Source organism: Micropterus salmoides, unplaced genomic scaffold, assembly GCF_014851395.1.
Source record: "Micropterus salmoides isolate LMB-PRFRI ecotype aquatic unplaced genomic scaffold, ASM1485139v1 Ms_hic_scaffold_10, whole genome shotgun sequence".
NCBI lineage: Eukaryota > Metazoa > Chordata > Actinopteri > Centrarchiformes > Centrarchidae > Micropterus > Micropterus salmoides.
The window spans coordinates 13,786,960-13,809,795 of record NW_024040041.1 but is presented as its reverse complement, the minus strand read 5'-3'; the positions used below and the strand labels follow the sequence as shown (position 1 = coordinate 13,809,795).

At 39.5% G+C, this 22,836-nt stretch overlaps 1 protein-coding gene and 1 long non-coding RNA gene across 4 annotated transcripts in view; one reads left to right on the top strand and one right to left on the bottom strand.

Moving 5' to 3' along the window:
* LOC119886972 overlaps window positions 1-22,836 on the bottom strand; it is a 97,439-nt gene that overhangs the window by 36,773 nt on the left and 37,830 nt on the right. The window lies entirely within an intron of this gene.
* Window positions 14,175-22,247, top strand: LOC119886946. Of its 3 annotated transcripts, none has more exons than XM_038697945.1 (8): window positions 14,175-14,269; window positions 17,109-17,320; window positions 17,877-18,061; window positions 18,326-18,775; window positions 18,876-19,253; window positions 20,112-20,181; window positions 20,422-20,590; window positions 22,011-22,247. In XM_038697945.1, exons 2-8 carry the CDS (start codon window positions 17,113-17,115, stop codon window positions 22,132-22,134), a joined length of 1,584 nt encoding a protein of 527 aa, XP_038553873.1. In that variant the 5' UTR covers window positions 14,175-14,269; window positions 17,109-17,112; the 3' UTR covers window positions 22,135-22,247. The 3 variants fall into 3 exon arrangements, 2 of the variants coding, with proteins under 2 accessions (XP_038553873.1, XP_038553884.1); XM_038697956.1 differs by lacking the exon at window positions 14,175-14,269 and having other exon boundaries at window positions 14,305-17,320; window positions 17,877-17,942; window positions 17,979-18,061; XR_005441575.1 differs by lacking the exons at window positions 14,175-14,269; window positions 20,112-20,181 and having other exon boundaries at window positions 14,300-17,320; window positions 22,011-22,138.

The window sequence follows — 22,836 nt, the reverse complement described above, 5'->3', positions numbered from 1 at the left end:
ACAATACCCCCAAATTAGTAATTAAAATTACATTTTATTAGGGAAAAAACAATAAAATAAAACCTTAACAAATATTTCTATATGTTATAATAGTGTTGATTAACTGTTCAGAATTTAAGGACATTGTGACAGAAAACCCCAAAATCAAGTGCATAAAAACATTGGTATTTTTATTTTTATATAAGATTTACAAATTCAGTAGATGTGAATTGTAGATGTGAAGAAATAATTTATGGGTAGTGTGATGCAGGTTTCCCCAAGTCATGAAAGGGTCAATTGCTGGAGTTACAATAAGCCAAAGGTGACGGCCACAGACTCTCCGAATCAGACTCTCTCTCTCCACTCTGCCTGCTAGTCGACTGATGCAGCTCAGTTGATAATGATTGTCATACATTTGTTAGCTTACCCAGTTCAAGATTATCTTTATTTTATTTTAAATGTGCTTTATAAATAAATTTGAATTGACTTGACTTGACTTATTTTGTTTCATTGCAGACATCCTGGCTGGCTCTTTTTTAAAGTGTTGCATGTGGCTTAAAAAACACACAATGTGTTTCATTCGATTTCAATTATAAATGTAAATCTGTGTTCTTGTCCTGTTGACTGAATAAGGTTACAGTTCTGGAATGAATTGGGAACACGTTTGGAAATGTGTTTCAGAGTTTCATATTTGCAATTAAAACAGACAATTACTGAGCAGCCCAATATGGGTATATTTTGAAACCTTAGCTCCCCCTTTACAGAAAAAGTTCACACTATCATCATGAATAAATAATTTATTATACGCACTGTGCTGTATACCCCCCTCCTGCATCATATAAGCCGTTCTGTACCTTTTGTTTTTGGTTGTTGTGCATTTGTTTCATTTTTATGTCTATCGAATTTATGTCTATAGAATTTTCAATAGCGAGAGTTAATCACAATCAGTATTGTAAAAAAGTGATACTGAAAATAATAGAGTTGGATATAATTCCATTGACTCCTCTTCACAGGGATACTGCTGGATTGGACTTGGACATCACCTGTTCTCACTGTTGTGACTCCGAATTGTTCTGAGAAGTTAAATTTTGTGCTTTGATTTTTATTGTTTGAAATTAGACTTCAGGTTATTCATGAGTAATATCCCGAACAGAACAAACTACAAGCACAAATGCACATCTGAAAAGCAAACCTTTAATAATAGGTTTTGCAGCCACATTAAAATTGTCGGATGTCAGAGTTTCTACCCACTTTCCGCTTTTATTATTATTATTATGACGCAAAACATAACAGTGGACTAAAAAGAAAACCATTGGGAGAAATCTTATGTTGTTTGCTTCTCTCATCTCAAACTAAGCCCGAGTTGAATTTTATACTACATAAACTGAAACCAGTTTAAAAAACATGTATTAATGTTTGGTTTTATATGTTTCTGTATTGAACATCACCATAAGTGGTAAAGACTACTGTTTCAGTTACTGATGCAGTATTGATTCAGACAATTATCAGTTTTATTTTATGTAAGTAAAGATTTTATGGAAGAGAAACTGACTGTCAGGAAATCTGTTTCTTGTTAGATGATGAGCATTTAAAGCTAGATTGTCAGCTGACTGTATTTCATTAATTGAAAGATTTAATATTCATTGTGGGAAAACATACTTATCAATGATTGCAATGTCAGAATTTAGAATGAAAAAACAGTTGCAGTCAATTGAAATTAGGATAATTAGATTTTTTTATCGTATAATAAAACTCTAGACTGTTTTCCCTCTGTAACAGTGAGCTGGTGTTGAAGTCATTAGTGGTCTGAGGGCTCCTCCTCTGGTGTCTTCATGTTACAAGTGTTCAGGCACTGAGGGGTTTTTGTTAAGGTCTACTGATGGTTTATGTTGTTGTGGCTCTCTGGCACAGTAATTTAGAGTCACTGTGTTGCTGGAAGAGTCTGTGTCGATACTGAACTTGTTCTTTAGTGAATCTTTGTAATGTGTGCTGGAGCCAACTCTCATTCCAATCCACTCCAGTCCTTTCCCTGCAGGCTGTCTGATCCAAGCTGTCCAGTAGCTGCCAAGTGAATAAGAGACCTGACAGGTGATGGTCAGACGTTGACCTGGCTGCACAGTCACAGAGGCTGGCTGTGTCAACTGTTCACACTTCACACCTGTGGAGGAAAACATGTTGAATGAATTCAGTGAATCAGTGTAATAACAGTGAACAGTCAGTGTGCTGTGATCATACTGTCAGTGTCTCTGCCTCAGTGAGACTCACAGGATCCAGCAGCAGCAGCAGCAGCAGCAGAGCTACAGAGAACATGGTTGGTATTGAAGGTGATCTGATCTGGAAGGTGAGCTTATTCCTGTGTATGGTCATCAAAATGTTGAACTCATACCCTCTTTGTCACAGTATGGACATCTGTGGACTGGGAGGCTACTGGGGACTTGCTGGTTTTTGTAATTGGACTTTGTTATTACATTTTCCTTAACTTCTAGCACAGTGCAATACATACTGGTAACATGCTGAGGGTTTGTCATGTACATAATGGACCAGGAAAAGAACGATTAATTGTGGATTGGGTTTTGTGTAGGAAAATTGTTTTCAGAAAGATGTTGGTGTTCAATCTGCAAATCATGTGGAATATTGTATCTTGACATTTTACTGAAATGTACATTTTGGTATCACATGCATGATATCAATAAATGTCCTTATGAAGACACAAGGAAACTGTTTCACCACACTAATACAGCATTGTATGAAACATTGCTTCAAAGGACAAACAAAAAAATGCTTTATTTATTTGTCTAGGTTGCAACATTAATATTCAATCTGTCAATCAATCAGTATTCTGACAGAAAAAAAACAAGTAATACTGAGACAAGTGGATGTCACCAGTGGTGCTGGTAAATAGAGGAAGTACTTTTTGTATGACTCTCCTGTTATTGTCTCTCACTGTGGATCTCTGGCACAGTAATACACAGCAGTGTCTTCAGGCTGCACATTCTGTCCGTTTAGAGTCACTCTGTTGCTGGAAGAGTCTAAGGAGATACTGAACTTGTTCTTTAGTGAATCTTTGTAATATGTGGTCTGTCCAACACGTCCAATTCCAATCCACTCCAGTCCTTTCCCTGCAGGCTGTCTGATCCAAGCTGTCCAGTAGCTGCTTACAGAATAAGAGACCTGACAGGTGATGGTCAGACGTTGACCTGGCTGCACAGTCACAGAGGCTGGCTGTGTCAACTGTTCACACTTCACACCTGTTAAAAAAAGAAAATGTTTTGTAACAAATGATTAAGTTATACTGCAAAAGAAGAACTGATGACTTTGACTAATCCAGAGAGACTCACATCCAGCTGCCAACAGCAGCAGCAGAGCTACAGAAAACATGGTTTATGTTGAAAGTGACGTGCTGTGAACTCCACTGACAGCCTGATGGGAAGTTTTTATAGCTGAGTAACAAGGAAGGTCACTGAGTTTGCATAGAATCAAACACATGAAGCATCAATGTTGGTCTAACTGGAGCCAATAGAAGAGTCTGTTGACTGTTATTATATCTGCAGAGTGAAAACATGCCTGGAAATCACCTCTGCTTTAAATATTATATTTTAATTTCATAACACATTATTTCATTGTTACTATTTGTAAGTGGATATTTATATGAATCATGGATAATGGAAAACATATTCAATAAAATCAGCTTTGCACAGTGTGTCTAGTATGTTTATAGATTATTAAAACACACTTTAAACATGATGCGATTTGTTTTCTTCAGATCGTTTATTTACTGTCAGCACCTCCTACATCACATTCATGATCATGAACTTCAAACCTCTGAACACGTTTTGTAATTGCAGCATTTATTTATTCATTTATTTGCTCACTTACTGTATTCACTGCAAACAGAAATAAGGCAGCAGCCAGGATCATTTACATAGTAAGAAAAACTTAAGTCTGATGCTGCTGGTTTGAAGGTTTGCATAAAAGACCTGATGATGATGATGAAGGCTTTAAGACATATGGCCCTTTAAAAAGCTGCTCAGGAACTGAAACCTGAGTGACTAAATGCAAAAACTAAATATTTTCAATATTATTAGGTGAAAACTAAAGTAGTTCACACATGTATAAGTTACTTTTGTGATTTTCACTAAATTTTACCTTTATCTGTGTCTGATTATGTCAGAAAAAAATCAAATATCATGCTATGTGGTTACCTGTTGATGTTTTTTTGTAGTTTTTGTTAACACTTAAATATGCTGTCTTTCTTTTCTGTTCAAAATGTGCTGAACAAAGTTAACACCTGACTTTTGTTTAGGGTAGAAAAGTATCAACTATCACAGTATCCAGTGGACATGAGCAGCAGGAGTGTTAAGCTTTAGTTCAGTCCAGGGTTCAAGTGTCAGTCAGTTAAGATCAATGAGAACACCAGATCTGAATGTCTCCTTTTAGAAACAGAGGAGAGAGAAACTTGACACTGACTGCCCTCTAGTGATTTTATGTGTTTGTTTTCACTCTCATATTATGACTCGCAGCCCTGCGATGGCCTGGTGACCTGTCCAGGGTGCACCCCGCCTTTCCCCCGATGTCAGCTGGGATTGGCTCCAGCCCCCCGCAAACCTGTATGCAGGATAAGCGGTTGATGATGGATGGATGGATTATGACTCACTTTAGATTCCACATAATTTGAAGACATTATTATTCTACATATGTAGACGTGTACGTATTTGTAACTTCAGCAACCAGATTATTGTGTTGTCTTTGGCAGTTTTTGAACAAGTGACTGTGTGTTTTTTTATGTGTTTAATGTTTCATACAAATATTTCTCAAGAACACTCTTCAGGATGTTGTATAATGTATCATTCACAAAAATATGTAACGTAAAATATATAATGTAAAACAAAAAACACAAAATAAATCCAAACAAAAGAACAAATAATGTAATATGAATGTGAAGAAAAGTCATGTTTGGGCTCTAACAGCCTGAAAGATGAGTACTGTAGGATTTTGTATAGCTGCTCAACCAACTCCAGTCTATGTGGCTGTCGAGCACAATAATAAACAGCAGAATCTTCAGTCTTCAGACTGTTCATCTGCAGATACAGCTGCTGTCTGCTGTTGTCTCTGAAGATGGTAAACCGGCCTTGAACTGACTGAGAGTAGGATTTGCTGCTACCACTACCACTATCAATCCAGGCAACCCACTCCAGTCCTTTTCCAGGAGCCTGTCTGAACCAAGCCATCCTGTAGCCGCTGAATGTGAATCCAGAGGCTGTACAGGTCAATCTGTGGGATTCTCCAGGCCTTTTAATCACTGGTTCAGATTCTGTCAGAGTCTGACCATCAACACCTGTTAAGACAAAAAAAGATATGTATCCCTTACATTGTGGCAGCACAAATAAAGATACGTCAAATTAAGATCACTGAAGATCTTCACCTGCCCAGCAGACAGTTAAAAGCAGCAGTCCTGTCCTATAGTCCATCATGTTAAACTGTGTGTCCACTGTTCTCTGTCATCCTCTCTGCAGTCAGATAAGTAGAGGTGGAAGACATCTGAGTTTTGCATTGACTCCTCCTCACAAGGAGGAGAGAGCTGGATTGAGTCGAACCAAATTAATTTGATTCATACATCTCAATTTGTTTTGAATTTAATTTTGTCTTCAGAAGTTGAATTTAGTATTTTGATCTCCATGAAAAAATAGGTTTTGCAGCCATATTTAAATTGTAGTTGTTGCAATTCCCCTGTAAAAAAAACAACTTATGACATAAAACTTCTCTGAGAACCTTCAGGAGACATTTCATGTTGTTTGCTTCCCTCATCTCAAACTAAGCTATAAGGTGTTTGTTTTTTTTACCACAGAAACTGAAACCACTTTTAAAATGACATTAATAATAATAACTTTTAAGTTTCACCCATAAAGTTTGCTAAAGATGTAACTGTTTCAGTTAATTATCAGTTTTTTTTATTTTAGCAAAGATTAAATGAAGAGAAACTGACTTTCTGAAAAGCTGTTTCTTGTAATGGACCATTTAAAGCTAAGTTGTCAACTGACATTATTTGATTACTTTAAAGATTTAATATTTAAAATTCTTCACTGTTGGAAAACAATAAATTATGTATCAGTGATTTTAATGTCAGAGTATTTAAATTGAAAAGAGCTGCTGTTAAATTACATGAAGAACATTTTATAAAATCTATAAAGTGTTTCTCTCTTTACTGTAACAGTGAGCTGGTGTTGAAGTCATTAGAGGTCTGAGGGCTCCTCCTCTGGTGGCTTCATGTTACAAGTGTTCAGGCACTGAGGGGTTTTTGTTCATCTCTGCTGATGGTTTGTGTTATTGTGGCTCTCTGGCACAGTAATATACAGCAGTGTCTTCAGGCTGCACATTCTGTCCGTTTAGAGTCACAGTGTTGCTGGAAGAGTCTAAGTTGATACTGAACTTGTTCTTTAGTGAATCTTTGTAGTATGGAGCTCCAGTATCTCTCATTCCAATCCACTCCAGTCCTTTCCTGCAGGCTGTCTGATCCAAGCTGTGTGATAGCTGATGACAGAATAAGAGACCTGACAGGTGATGCAAGTGACAGCATGATATATATAAGTCTTTATAGCAGACTGTGAGGAAATTCACTTTGCATAGAGAAGGACACTGACAGGCTTCAAAAGAAGGATCAGCTGTTGTCTCACTGGTAGTCGTGGCTTGGAATTGTCATGTGAACATTTATTTGGCAAATGAAAGGTAATGTACTTATGATTTATGAACATGACAATGCAAACTTCACACAGAAAGGCCTGGGACAACCAAAGTTTGAACACTTGACCACAATAGAAGACTCTGTTGACTGTTTTCAGTAACATTTTGAATTTAATTGATTATAAGTGAATCTTGGAATCAAGGTCATTAACTCAGGGTTATAAGTGAAATGTTCGTTTTACCCAACTCCTTGATAGAAAATACAGTAGATAAAACATTCAAATTTAGAGGAGATTAAAATAAAAAAATGAAAATAAATAACATATACACTTATTTACACCCAGAAAGCAAATCATGATGTGGTACATTGTTTTAATTTGTTTCTGGGGAAAAGTATAGAGATGAGCGACAAGGTAGTGTTGATTATATGGTCAGCATCTTAAAGAGGTGGTATTATGCTCATTTTCAGGTTCAAAATCTTAATTAGGGGTTGTACCAGAACAGGTTTACATCGTTTAATTTTCAAAAAACACCATATTTTCACATTGCTGCAGCTCCTCTTTTCACCCTGTGTGTTGTACGCTCTGCTCTTGAGCTACAGAGTGATACATCTACTTGTACAAAATCTTTGTTGGCAGTTGCACATACGCAGTTCCCAGGTAAAGACTACTAGCCAATCAGAAGCAGAGAAGGGCGGGTCGTAAGAAACAAGGTAGTGTGATCCAAATCAAAGCCGCTTCAGACTGCGACCGTAACCTAGCAGATGGTATAAGTTACTCACAAGTCCACAACCACACAACATCATTGTTCCACATCTTACCATAAACCACTACAAAAATCATCATATTTCAACTCAATTTTACATAAAAATTGTCTGAACAATTTGAACGTTTGCTCAGTAGCCTTTACATCGGGTGTAACATTAGCATTATAGTTATAACTTTAGCTGTGTTAGCCAACGTTTACAACAACTCTGCACTTGTTTATTGTTTATGTGTTTATTTTAAATATAATTTGGTTGTGATTGTGAATTTCCAGGCCCAAACAGAGTCGGAGTCGCATCGTCTTTTAGGACTAAACGTTGAACTGTTGCCGGTGTTCTGACGATCTATGCTGCTTTGCCAAAAAATGCTACCATAGCGCAAATCGATAGACTCGACTCTACTTGGCCCTGCTCCGTTTTCCATTGCAGATAGTACCCAGAGATAGTACGTAGCTTGTTGTCATAACGGCGCCACACACAACTGCCGCGACATAATGTTCAATGCGACACACACACCAGCGATCCACACAGCTTTCTCTTTTTTAAGTTAAAACGTTTCAACATTACTCAGAATGTAAAGACAGATAAGCGGTATGAAAACCTTCCAGCTGTATTTTCCTCTGCCGTTGTCAGTGCTGCAGCGGTCTGTGTGACGGCGGGAGCAGAGGGCTCTGTGAGCAGGCGGCTGGCCGGCCTCACAAGCTCCTTCAGGCACATTTTTGTTCTGCCATCACTTCTCGTAAAACTGACAATATTTGAAATCTACACAGCGGATTTCTCACCTCAAAACTTCTCAGAAGTGGATTTAGTGATGTAAAATATAAAACTTCCTATTGCTGGCCTGTGTATGTTCTCTCTGACCAATCAGCAGTCTGTTGTGTTTTCATGTTACATTTTAGTATCCCTGAACTCCTCGACGGAGGTGAGGTGATACAAAAAAAAAGTACCTTGAAGCAGGTACAGGTACAACATTTCTACAATGGAAAACCAAAGAAAGGTGAGTTGAGCCAGACTAGCTTGGTTTGAGGGCGTGCCTGACACCACTAGCCACTGGGCAAGTTTTATGACGCGTTTTCATTGTGACATCACAAGTAAAGGAAGTGAAGGGCTGGACTACAAACGAGCTGTTTTCAAGCGGTTCAGAGCAGAGCTTTCTGTGGGAGATGGGAGTTCCCTTTGGGCTGGACTTTGCAAACCTGTTACATGCACAAAAAAGATATATAACTCAATAAAGGAGAGGGAAAAAGCCAAAAAGCATAATATCACCTCTTTAACAAAAGGATAAACTTGATATCTGGGAAAGACCGTCCATTAACTTTGACTATGTCTCAAGACCAAGCGTCATTGATATAAACACAGAGTCCGCCTCCTTTAATCTCGCCAGAGTCTTGTGTTCTGGTGGCGTAGAACCTGGTTATTACTTCAATTAGTTTCTTTATGCCAACAGATGTAGAGTAACGGCATCCTAACGGCATCCAGGATCATGTAAAACTTAAAAAGACTTTTAATGATTTCAGCAGATTTTTGAAGACACAGATAGACAGAGAAACTTGTAGCCTCTAAAGGAAAACAGCTGCTCAAGAACTGAAACCTGTGACTAAAGGCGAAAAGCTAAATATTTTATTTTAGATGAAAAGTAAAGTAGTTCATGCATTTTAAGATATTTTTTGTGATTAATTTTACCTTTATCTGTGTCTGATTGTGTCAGAAATAAAAAACAGTCTCCAACTCAAGCAAGCATGCATTCTGGGCATCGGCCAACAGAGACGCTACGAGACAGAAGCCATGTTTCCATCTATTTTTTTTCTTTTGAAATGTAAAAAAGAGAAAAAGAAAGCAAATGTGAAATACGGTAAAACTTTAATTAATAGCAGAGTCCCAAATAGCCGCCTTTACTGGCCTGGTGTGGCAACACATTTTGACAAATAAATGCCTCCCTCCATTAAACCCCTGGTCTGGTTTTTGGTTCTTTGGATGTATTAAACCTCTTAAACCCTGCGGGGTCGCCCGCTTTAAACACTTGATCAAAAGAACCGATCAAAATAATCAAAACAGCTTTTCAGAAAAATTAATCCAAGTTATGAATCCTGTCATGTGAAGTCAATCGCTCTCTGTCTGCTAACTTATGCTGCACTTCTCTCATTCTGCACCCTGTTGTTGTTTTGTTAGTTGCTGCCTTCAAAATAAAAGCGCACAAGCCGTCTGTCGGAGCTAGATCAAATGAATTACGTGTAATTGATATTATTTGATCATTTTTATACAACTATTATTCTGTTTGCTTTGTTAAAATGAATTAAAGGCCTGTCCCAAATATAGGCAGGGTCAATTCAGTGATTTTAGCAAATAAAAGCCCGGGCTACGTAAGTTTTACGTAAGTGCGTTTCCATCAGCTGGAGCGAATAAATGTGTTTCAAGGGGCCAAGTTGCTAACTGCCATGTCTGCACATATCATCGGAATATCTGGCAAGACACCGACAGTATAAACTTAAGTCAGAACTTATGCGTCAATAGTGTTTCCATCTCCCATTTAGCACATACAATTTTTTCGACAAAGGCAAAAAAAACCTCAAGCGAGCGTAAAAACTTTTTGGGAAAATTAAGTTGTTTTTCTAATGCGATCCAAAATGAACATAAAGAAATGTTGAATGAAACACGCCTGGTGTCACAATGCTGGAAAATCAGGTACCCTCCCACTACAGTAATATGTTATTTTTATCATTGACTGCTCTGTGGTAAGCGTATTGACTCATTTACGTTTTTGGAGTTTGTGTGTTGGTAGCGTATTTTGCTGCTCTAAGTGCAACCCAGTTAAACGTGATAGGTTCTTCATTACAGCAGCTAATTATCCGCTTTACATTTACTTACACTAGTTCTGTTCAAGCATTCATAGATCTGTCCTTTTTCTCTCACAGTTGTTTACACGCTATTCAGTTTTGCTAATGTTAGCTACCTTACTTTAACTTAGCAGCTAGCGATGGCTTCTTTCTCTCGCTCTTCTGCTCTCTCTTGCCCAGTGTGACACGTTTAGTAAACGTCTTTCTGGAAAGACCTGATCTGATTAGGATAAACGGCATTAATCCCATTTTGGATGGGGTAGCTTTCATATCTAGAAATCTAGCCGAGTTTATTAGTGGACCAAATCAGTATCAGAATCAGAATTAGAATGAGGTTTATTCCCAGGTACATTTTCACATATGAGGAATTTGCCTTGGTATGTATTGGTGCTTACATTGGTACACATGAACATGTCACAATCGCTCTGCTTGCTTCAGAGTCCTGGAGGGGTGCAGGTCTTGGAGGGATGGAATGTGGCAACCAATCACCTTCTCAGCAGAGTGAATCATGGGTCGGGGGGTCAGGATCCCCCATCTGAGGTTTGTCCCCCTCCAAAAACCATTTAATAATATAATGATATATACTTAGAATAACTGTGTAAGTAGTAAAACAATACAAGCCCAAACAGGGCAATAAAAGTGCGTTTTAAGTTTTGAAAAATCTCCCCTCCCTTGCCTCACAGTGGTCTACTGCCTGCTTTACCTCACAGGAGTCTGGTGGGAGTAAACAAGTTCGAATTAGTGATGGAAAAAGTAACTATTTTGACACACTTGAATCTCAAATCTCGTTCATTAAAATGAACAAATTTTGTGTAATTTTGTTCATTTTGTTCATTTCTTTCATTTTAACTATGCTGGTTATTGCAGCACTGCAGCCCTCTAGTGGGTAATTTAAAAAAAAAAAAACAGCACAGTTCTCAATCACGAAAGGCTGCCTGGCTTGCATTAATTGACAGTATAATGCACAATTTCACCTCTTGATCATTCTCTATCATCCTTCTATAAAGCCCCATGGGGCCTCAACCAAATTCAAACCATGGAAAAACCACAGAAATATGTTGTCAATATTCAATTAAGCCACTACTCCGGCTAAATCTGTCCATTTTCACAAACTTTCCTGAGTATACTACCAGACCAGCCATATATATGTATATATAATTATAATTACTATCTTTATATCTCTGAAGTGCTCATTCATAAAGTAGCCTAACGTCCCTTTCCATGAGTAAAATCTGTATATTAACACCAGATTTGTGGGGAATATTTTGAAGTAATAAGCTTGACACACTAGATAAATAAAACACACTCTTATTAAAATTTAACAACTTTAATAATAATCTGGATAAAGCCACCAAGTTCTTAAAAGAACTCCAGCACAGAGAGAGGAACAAAGAAATAAACATAAAATGTAAACGCAGAAGTTTGGTAGGTCTGGACGCAGAATGGGCCTCATCAGGTCCGGATTCTGCAGACAGAGAAACAAACATGAGCACATCGCTCTTAAACACTGCTGTTTGTTCACCTGTCAAGAGCTGTGAAACAACACCACGGCTCTGTTGATAACTAAAAAGTAAAAGTTACGTTCTCTGGCAGACCCGGATCAGCTGTTAGCTGTAAACACAACACAGGGATAACGCTAACATTGCTACGTGGCTGTGTTTTAATGTTTTAATGACCGGGTGTGTTTGTTTTAGAGAGGAAACGACCTCAGAGGTAATTCGGCGCCTGGTAGAACCCTGTCAGGGTGCTGAAGTGGAGCGGACCCAGAACAGCTCTCATCAGCTGTTAGCTGTAAACACTAGCAGGACTAAAGTTACGATACGTCTGTGTTAAAACTACAGTACAACATCACTGCCCTGTAAAAACATTATGCTTTATTAACGTTAAATGTCACATAATTAACAAAACAGATATATGATGTAACGACTCAAACCCAGGGACCCACAGTTGAGTCGTGAACTAATCAATTCTGTTTCCTGTGCTGACGGAGCCCATGCAGCTGCTGTGTGACGAGTGAACCTAAGTCCATGGCAGTCCAAGACTATTCACACATGCCTGAAAATGAACTAATCACTCCCTCAGACTACTCCTTCCTAATGAGTCACACGATTAGGTCAAATGAACGAAACATTCTTTAAACGACACAACACTAGTTCAAATCCTTAGTAGCCTAGTGTGGACCTCCAGTTATGTTAAGTAGGCTGGCAGGGCTATTTTATTCACTTGAAACATTGGATTGAGTCATTAATAAATTAATCATGACAAAAAATTACTATAACCGATTATTTTTCCACAAGCCCACTATGTTAATATAACATTACTTAGCTTGTTTGGTAGCTTGGTAATAGCGTCGACTGATCAGCTGAAATGACTGAAATAGGCTGGTTTTCGTTTAATCGGCCCTGACCAGCGACTGGGGCTGAGCAGTGTCAAATATCCAATTTTCTGCTGATCAAATTGAACGTTACAAACACGCTGTGCTGCGCCGTGTTTCTCGTGTGTGCACAGCGGCACAGACAGATCATGTCACAGCCACACCCACGTCTTAGTAGGTGTGTGGACGTTTTTCACTAGAGTGAAGAAGTGCAGGGCTCACTAGTTACATCTGCTGAGAAACTCAGAGAAAAAAACGTGATCTTGTATCACGTCTGAACAGCGGTTCTCAAAGTGTGGTTCGCACACATCCTTGGGGTGCATGAGCTGCTTTTAGAGGGTGCGCAACAGGAAAAATGTAGGCTATGGTGGTGTAGTAGTGTAAAAACTACAACAATACTTTTTGTGGAATTTCTCATGAAACAAAAAGCAGAATTAAAAACTTTCCTTTTTTAAATTTAATTTAAAATTAAAAATGTTTAATGTTTAATAGTTAGCTCACAGGAAATGGCTACTCACACACCCCTTTCCCTCTCTCTCCCTCCCTCTCCCCTCGCTCTCTCTCTCAAGATGAGCCACCAGCGCTGTACTTACAAACCCTCATATGGACTTTAAAACAATATTGTACAACACTGTTAGCAATTGATGTAATTTATACAGTAAATCTTACAACAATGTATTGTATTTGTGTTTTTACTGTAAGTGGCAATGCATCATGGGAAATTAATGGACAGTCCTGTATTATTATTGTAACTACACTGTACACGCCGAGTTTTACAATGGTTTTACATGCACCGCGTTGCATCATGGAATCACCGCGATCGGAATTTTGAATTTTTAGGCGGTTAGTTCTAAACGGACATTCGAGAACGGACATCGTTCAAGAAGAAAAAAAAGAAGCAAACATTCTGGGACGCAGGTAAGTTAACTTCACGTTATGTAACTTACTGTTACCCTTTTTTATATCATATAACGTTATTATTTCTGATAATCTGATTGGATGGTGACGGTTTCGTCTGCTTTGATTTGCTAACATAAAGTCGGCTGTCCCCTTGTGGTTTAGCTAAATTGGAAATAACGTTAGGGCATGGGCAGAAATAGGTGCTTTTATGATAAGGTAGCTAACATTATTAACGCGCTTCTTCCTCCATCAGTCCCATGAAATCAGGTATGTACTGGTAGTTGCTAACGTTAGCTACCTTGTTCATCACAAACTGATGCTATTTTTAATCTGCCTGAAGTAACGTCAACATGGTTTTTTCACTGTTTGGATGGATCGGCTAGCTAGCGCGACTGTCATTTAGGGCTGTCATTTAGAGAAAGAGCGCCTGCGAGACGAAAGTGAGAGTGAGGTCTGCTCTGCGGTCTTGGCGATTGACGCTGCCAAATAGGTTTAATCCTAAATAAACTACCTATAACGTTACAAGTAGTTATGTCTCTTGGTATTAATTTCTGCTGTAATTGACGTAATGTGCAAAATGCGCAACCAGATGTTCGAATATATGTGTTTTTTTTGGAGGGAATAACGTTATTCGAACGTCAGTATTTGAGCAATTTTTCTGTTTGTAAGTTTTTTATTGCGCTCTTGACTTCTGAGAAGAACGTCACGTCTGCCTCCTGTCAGTGAGTTAGCCGTAAAAAGGTAGCTTCTATGTTTGCTATCTTCTTATAACTGTTAAAGCATATCAAGAACAGATTTTATAACATTATCGTATATATTTCTATCGGGGTTTTTTTGTCCGTTTTGCCGAACATTTTCAGACAACCACCACGTGTTGTGAGGGTGAGCTCGACCAACAGCCAACTAAAGTTAGCTAGCTGCTAGCAAGCTTCACACAATTCCAAAATGTTCACTTGCAAGTTTAGCACATGTGGTAAGGAATTTAATAGAGTTTGTGAGTTTACTCAGCACATTAAGTTGCATAGTAATAGTGCTAATTACAGATATCAGTGTGGTGTGCCTGAATGCTCCAGACAGTATGTTAAAATTCCTGTACTTAAAGCTCACATGTACAGAGACCACAAAGCAGATGTGCCTTTGAGGAATAGTCAGCGACCATGTACTCCTATACAATGTGACTTTTGTGCAGTAAGGTGTGAAACATCATCTTTACTAGTTTGTCACTTGAGGTCACATTTGCGTGAAGGGTTACACGTTGAATGCCCATTTAGAGGATGTGATAGAAGGTTCTCTGTTTTGTCGAGTTTTGCATCCCATCTTTCTAAGAAGCACCGCAATGACAGTGCTGAACATGTAGAAAACCCCTCTAATGTAGAAAGACCTGTTGCCAGTGAATCAGTGAGTGAGTGTGAACCATCTAACGTTAATTATTCTGATGATGAGCAAGAAGTACCTGTTGCAGTTGATGAATCTGTCTTTCTTCAGAATATCACACTTTTCTATCTAAAACTTCAGGCTAAACTACTATTGCCGGCTACTACAATACAAACTATTATTGAGGGATATCAAGATGTCCATCATGTCAGTCTGACAAATCTGCTTAATACCTTGAGTGAGAAACTAACTGTCCTTGGAATCCCAGAGGCCACAATTAGTAACATTATGGATGAAATGAGAAAAGATGATCTCCTCACAGCCTGTAACAGTGGGCCTTTGAGCACAGACCAGAAAAGAAAGACGGCTTTTAAAAAACATTTTAATTATGTTGAGCCGGTGCCTCAGTTATTAGGTATCAATGAGAAAGGTAAGGAATCGTTTGCCCAGTATGTGCCTATTAAAGAAACATTGGCTGCACTTTTTAAAAGCAAGTCCATGCAGGAACAGTATGCAGCAACACATTCCACACCATCATCAGAGGGTATTTTCCAAGATGTAAATGACGGGAAGGGAGCTCAGTGCAACCCTTTATTTAAAGCGGAGCCATCTTCTCTTGGTCTTATACTTTATCAGGATGCATTTGAAGTGGTTAATCCACTTGGTTCTTCTAAAAAGAAACACAAGATTCTAGCAGTTTATCTCACTTTAACAGATATTTTGCCTCATAACAGATCATCCATAGATCAAATGCAGCTTGTTCTCTTGTGTAAGGAGCAGGACTTCAAATATTTTGGGATGGACAAGGTATTTGAGCCCCTCATTAAAGACCTGAAAGCTCTTGAGGAAACTGGCATTGAGATAAATAATGGACAAATTGTCAGAGGTCGACTGTGTGCTATTTCTGGTGACAATTTAGGGTCTCACTGTATTGGCGGATTTGTTGAGAACTTTAGTGTGAGCCATTATTTCTGCAGGTATTGTGATATAAAAAGATCAATTTTTGAGAGCTCTCCATTATTATGTGGCAACAAGCGTACAGAACAGTCTTTTCTGAATCATCTACAAGAATTAGAAAACACTGGTACAAATTCTGAATGTGGTATCAAGTCAAACTCTCCTTTTAACCAACTGTCCTTCTTTCATGTTTGCCAGCCTGGATTACCCCCATGTCTTGGCCATGACCTGTTTGAAGGCATTGTTTCCTGTGACCTTAGTTTGTTGATTGGTCATCTAGTTGAGGAGAAACATTTCAACTATACACAACTGAACAGGTGCAAAGATCAGTTCAACTATCAGGGAAATGATGCCCAGGACAAACCAGCCGATGTTTCACCAGGTAGCAGAAGACTTGGTGGACATGCAGTCCAGAACTGGTGCTTCCTGCGTTTGCTCCCTCTCCTGATAGGAGATAGGATTAGGAATCCATGTGAGAATGGTGCCTGGCAACTTGTGCTGCAGCTCAGAGAAATTGTAGAGCTCATTTGTGCACCAGCAATCACTACAGATCAGGTTGCTTACCTTAAAATACTCATTGAGGAGTATATCTACTTTCGAAGGCAGCTCTTTCCCAATGAGCCCCTGAAGCCCAAACATCACTATTTACTTCATTATCCAGAGCTCATTACACACTTTGGTCCCCTTATTCGCCTTTGGACTCTCAGGTTTGAGAGTAAGCACACATTCTTCAAAAGATGTGCTAGGAAGTTACATAATTTCAAGAACATCTGCAAGACAGTCGCAGAGAGACACCAGCTCTTCCAGGCATACTTGAGTGCAGGTAAAATGTTTCAGCCGAGTGTGTTACTGGATAAAGAGATGACATTCTATGTAAATGACTACAGCGACAAAATCAGAGAGGCTGTTGTTGGTTTGCATTTTGAATCTAAAGATACAGTAGCATCTCACACAGTGACGGTGAAGGGCACATCATACAAAAAGGGCATGTTTATTTTGCTGGGGAAAACTGAAGAAGAGTTGGAGGTTGGCAAGATAGAGCTGGTCATTGTGCACCATGGCTCTGTGTCATTTGTCTCAGAAAAATATTGTTTTGTTAAGTTGAGGGACATTGGGGTCTATAGTGTTTTGGGGACACCTCAAGAGCAGTTTGTTTGCATGAGGCATGATGATCTACTGGATTATTATCCTTTGCCTGCCTACACAATGTGTGACATTACAATGATCTGTCTCCATCACTCCTTTGCAGAGACATGGCTGCAGCACAAGAGGAGCTCAGGAGGGCTGTCTTGGCAGTACTCCCGGACCTCCCCGCAGACACACTAACTACCTTGATGGCAGGCCTGGAAGAACTTGGTGTGGAGAACAAGGAGGATGTGAGCCTTCTAAGTGAAGAAAATCTTCTGCCCTTTCTCCGTGTGGTCCAGTCTAGAAAGCTTCTCCGTGCCTTTTCATCTCAAGGTAACCGTAGGTTGGGTGGTTCGGGTTCTATGGGTGGTTCTGGGATGGGGGTGGTCATCTGCATGGAGGGATGCAAGGCACTTTTACCCTTCGTCCTATTTAATGATTTAACTGTTACTGTTAATTCTAAGTATATTAGGCTACACATCGAAATGTTCACAGTTGAACTTGTAAACCTAGGGTGCGTTTGTAAATTCACTCCAAGCACCCTCAGCATGTGATTTGTTTTTTTTATATGGTATGATTGTGGCGTGATGTATTAACTGATGTGTTTGGCAGATTGTGAAATCCACTTTTGTTTTGTGCCCTAAAAGTTGCAACATCGATGGCCAAATGGAATTCCCACCCTTGTCACCAATCAAATTTTTTTTGAAGCGTGACATGATATGACCTTGGCTGTCAGGTGGCTTTCTACAGTTGTTTTTGGGGCTACCACGACAAAAAGTTTGAAATAAAAGAAAAATTAATGGTTTTATTTTATAGAAAATATGATTGGTGTTTAAATATACCATAATATGTCTGGATCATAGGGGTCTAATGGTAAATATTTTTTCAGGTTCCTTCTCAGCCCTGTCTCCTCCTGGCTCTCCACAACTCTCCTCAACCCTGTCCCCCGTGGGAAGTCCACAACTCTCCTCACCCCTGTCCCCCGTGGGAAGTCCACAACTCTCCTCACCTGAGACACCCCGAACGTCCAACCCAATGCCCTCACCACGCACACCATGGCCTGTACATTTTAAGGTGAGGCGGGTCTTGGCGATTTCTAAAATATATTTCTATTCTACTCAATAGGGATGCACCAATGGCAAAATTCTGGGCCGATGCCGATGTTCAAAATAGCAATGTGGCCGATGGCAATGGCCGATGTTTGTTGTTTCTCAGATTATGTTATAAGATTGGGCTTCATTTGAGTCTGATGCTGAAATTGACTATAAATGCACCCGTAAAAGCTTATATCCTTGTATCCTCTCTTTTTTTTGCCATTTTCTGTTTGCATCCTTGAAGGTTAACTGGGAGAAGATGACGCCAGAGATTCAGTCAGCCATTGCAAATTCTACTAGACCGAATCCTGCTGCCAGAAGAGCGATGGTCAGAGAGCTTGTCGATCAAATGAGGGTGCACAATGCAAATCCAAATAGAGGGATCTGTTTGAAAGTTGTAAACGATATAATACAGAAGTACCCCACATGTTTTGGGGATGTGGATGATGATGAAAATACAGCTGGGGCATCGCTCGTCCAGCAAGTAAAAACCAGAATCGAGCATGTCAACCGAAACAACACATTGGCACGGTTAAGGAAGAATAAGCACAGCAATCGGCAGGCGAGGACAAATGGAAGAGGTCCCGTTGATCAATATGGATGTGTCCGATGGGCACCTCAAGAACTCCCCTCAGGGGAGACTGATGAAACCCTACAAGAGATGAAGACTCAGATGCAGCAGCTATATGCCCAGGTAGGAATAGTGGAAATTATATTTAGGCATCCTTAGACACAAACCTACATTTTATTTTTGAGTATTGATGCATCCAAATTTTGACTCCCCCGACCCCTAGGAAGGAATGTCAGGCATGGAGAGAGGAGCGCTTCAGAGATGGCTTCAGAGAACCTACATTCTCCAGCGTTGTGATCTCAATGCTGACCCTCCACACAGCGTCTCAAAAATTAAGGATGACTGGCCCTTTCTCTTCTCCTTGAAGGGCCTGTTCTCGCATTTCAGTGAACTGACCGGAATTCCAATCCAGGAGAAGCTGCCAGCTGCCATAGACAACAGGAGTCAGAACATCATAGAGTACTTCCAACAGCAGAAGACACCAGGAGTGGGGAAGGTTCTGGAAGCCTACGATGAAGAGAGTGGCAACAAAGCTATCTGCACCATTATGTGCCTGCTTGCTCACTTCAAGGAGGGGGATGGTATCTTCCTTACGGCTGATGTGAGTATAACTTGCAGTGCATATCCATAAATTAACCATTCCCTCACTCTCTCCCTCCCATCTCCGTCCTGCTATTTTGTAATTGTTAATTACCAGAAATCAGTCACCAGCCCCATCCTTTGCTATGGACACTTTGCACAAGTTATTCTAATATTATATAGACTCTGAACAGCCTGAGTATCAGACCAAAGCTAGCGCTTCAGTCTGACACCCGTCTCATTCAAAGCGTTTACAAAGTTGGAGGGCTTTAGATACCTTTTCAAAAGAAAACTTCCCATTTCCAAAACGTCGCCCCTTCTAAAAAAGCTCTCCATGCAGAATACTGTACTGGTTTCAGAGCAGTTATTCCAGTAAACCGTCTGTTTTTTACTAAAACTGCCTCAATCTATATTCTCCGTTCTCCGAGGCAGTCAGCGCACAGGCAGATATTGCTTGAAAATGGGCCCTGGGCTGATTGGTTCATCACGTTTAGTCCCGTCCACCCCCAGCGGTCATTGGGCTAACATTCTTCCGGTCTGGCTGTACTTGTTGCTCGGAATGGGGAATGCAGACCCGAGACGGAGCCTACTTAGCGAAGTGGGCTGAGTCCGTGGTCTGATCCAGGCTATACTCTGATGGGTTAGCCATTGCTTCCTGCCATATAGTTCATAAAATAATTTTAATTTACTGTTTTATTGACATGGCATCCATATTTAAAATAAATATTTGCCATGTGCAGTTGTTTCTAGATTTGGCACCATAAATTGAAGCTGATTTTCCCCTTGGTGTTGAGTAGAACATTACAGCTCTTGGGGCAAGTTTTCTTTGTCGTTGTTTACTCAACGTACTCATGGTTAACTTATGGTTTTTATTCTCCAGCCCTCTGCCACGGCTGCTGATATTGAGAGAGCTGTCAGTCTGCCAAGCACACCTCGATTAGTTGTACCAGGTATAATCTTCCCTTATTTTGTAGAAGTTAATTCTTTAATGAATTCATGTGGTTGAGGGAGGACTGTTGCGCCTAAAAAATGTCTTTCTTTGAGTTGTTGATGGAGGGTGCGGGGGTCAAAGGAGATAATGTTCAAGTGGAGGTGTGCGAGTCTTTCTCCACTTGAACATTAATGAATTCATGTAGGTGGCAATAGTGTGTTGTGCAGCTTTTAGTTATCATATTGTTAATGGGTTTCAGGAGAGATACTGCGCGGTGCAGATATGTGGGTTATGTCCATGGAAGGAGCATGTGTGATGGGGCCCCACAGCAACCTCCTGCATGGATTGGCAGCAGTCTTCGCTGCCTACTATGTCTTCAACTTGCAATATCCAGCAGAAGCCGCAAGCACACTTGAATTCATTCAGAGGTGAGTTTAAAAATGGCATTGTCATAAAAACGAGAAACTTAAATTAAGAAACACGTATTAAAATTAAGAAACTCGTATACAAAATGTGAGCGTACGAGTTTCTTAATTTGTGATTTGTAGAATAGGATTTGTGAACCTGCAATGAAGAATTTGAGAAGGTGTAACTGTTGTGTTTGTGGGAGAGACAAAAAAGTCTACAAGTTTGCAACTCTTAAAACATTTCTCTCTGAGACTTCAAATTTCTTCTTCAAATATACCTCCATAAGCAATGACTTGATATATGAAGGGAACTTTTCTGTAATTTACATTTTTTGTTAGAGTTTGGGATGTCAGTAAGTCACTTAATACAAATACAAAAGCATATTACTTCGCATTTTGAGTGATCAGATTTTACACATTGCTTTGCAGTTATAAGAAAAAATCTAATTATGCTATCCAATTTAGTGAGAAGGGGACGAGCGAGGGGATGGGGAGAGATGGTTGACGATCGCACACACAGACACTCACTCAATCTCTCACAGGCACATACTCAGGGGTTAAAGTATTCCGGCACCATGCCGGATCTCCGGCGTGACACAGTTGTGATGAAATTTTCAGCAGGATAGATATTCGTAAAGGTTTATCATTTGAGTTCCCCAAAACCTATGGCAGCTCTCACACACAAAAAACGTGTTTAGCCAATCAGAAGCAGAGTAGGGTTGGACTTGTGTTTGCTAGCTATAACAATGTGCAGCTATCCAACAAGATGAAAGTTTTCTCTCACTCACAGATGCGTGATGTGCGAGTGCGTGGAAAAATAGAACCAATTCCTATTTTAAAGCACGCGTGTGCTGGGTCTGCGCTGTCCACGTTCCTGGTGTAGCCAGAATCGCTGACATCGGTTGAATCCACGAGTGCGTAGAATTCAGCGTAATACTCGCGTGTAGAGGCCCGCTGTAGCTCGGGTGTTAAAATCACAGTTTAGAGATCTTTCTATTTGTAAACAATGCTCATGAATTTAGACCTGAAAATAGACCTACCCCTCCACATCTAATAGTCTGCTCGTTTGGGAAATGGCTGAGGTAAATATGAAAGTAAATTGAATGAAAATAATATTAAAAAAATATACAGGCCTATATAAAATAGGAAAGCAGATTTTACTGATGCAAAGCTTTTAAAGGGAGATGCATCACGGTTTCAGCCCAATTTCTATCCGATGCACACCACTCCAACCGGTGCACTCGCATCGCAGACCCTTGCATCGATCGTGCCAAGCCACAGACACACACATACTCATATAGCCTACAGTGACTCTCAGTCTCACACACACAAGCACTCAGTCATTCATAAAGATCCCTTAATGTTTCATGTCATGGTTATGACCATGTCATATCTGTCTTAAATGTTACCTGATAAGTGTGTTTTTCCCCCCTGTTTTCAGAGCCTTTTGCGGCATAAATCCCCAGACGGGCAGCAAGGCAGAGAAAAGGCGAGGGCTGAATGCACCAGTTTGCACACTTTTGAGGAAACTGCTGGATTTTGAATTGGTGGGCAGGGGAAATTAGAGGACATTAGTGGGCAGGGGACATTGGGGACATTAGTATGTTTGACAACTCATGTTCAACCAGTTTGGTACACTAATACTTTGTGCATTGTGCACTCTGTTTTTTAAGAGAAAATAAAATATATATAAAAAAAAAAAAAAGTTTTTTGTTTTTCTTTGCAGAAGTCTGAAAGAGAACATTTATCCAAGTTACAACATTTAATTGTAATATTTACAATATTCTGTCCTGTGAAATTACAGGAAATTCCTGGCTACTGAGTTGCCGTAAATATAAAATTTTGCTGTAATATTTACAGTATTATATCCTGTGAAATTACAGAAAATCCCTAAAATTACAGGAAATTCCTGGCTACTGAGTTGCCGTAAATATAAAATTTTGCTGTAATATTTACAGTATTATATCCTGTGAAATTACAGGAAGTACAGTACTTTGTTGTAGTTATTTTACAATAACAGTCCTGTATACTGTTTACAGTAAATTTACGGCAACTATTAGCCAGGAATTTCCTGTAAAATTACAAGAAATTTCTAACAGTGAAGTTACAACGCCACCAGCCAAATAAATTTGATTTAAGCATTCTAAATGTGAAACTTCCTTAATGAATTGTCTCACAAAACTCCATCACGACAAACATGAGGTGACATTATATTTTATTTCTAACCCTCTTAATCTGATTTTAATTCCACAAAGTGATTTTCATTC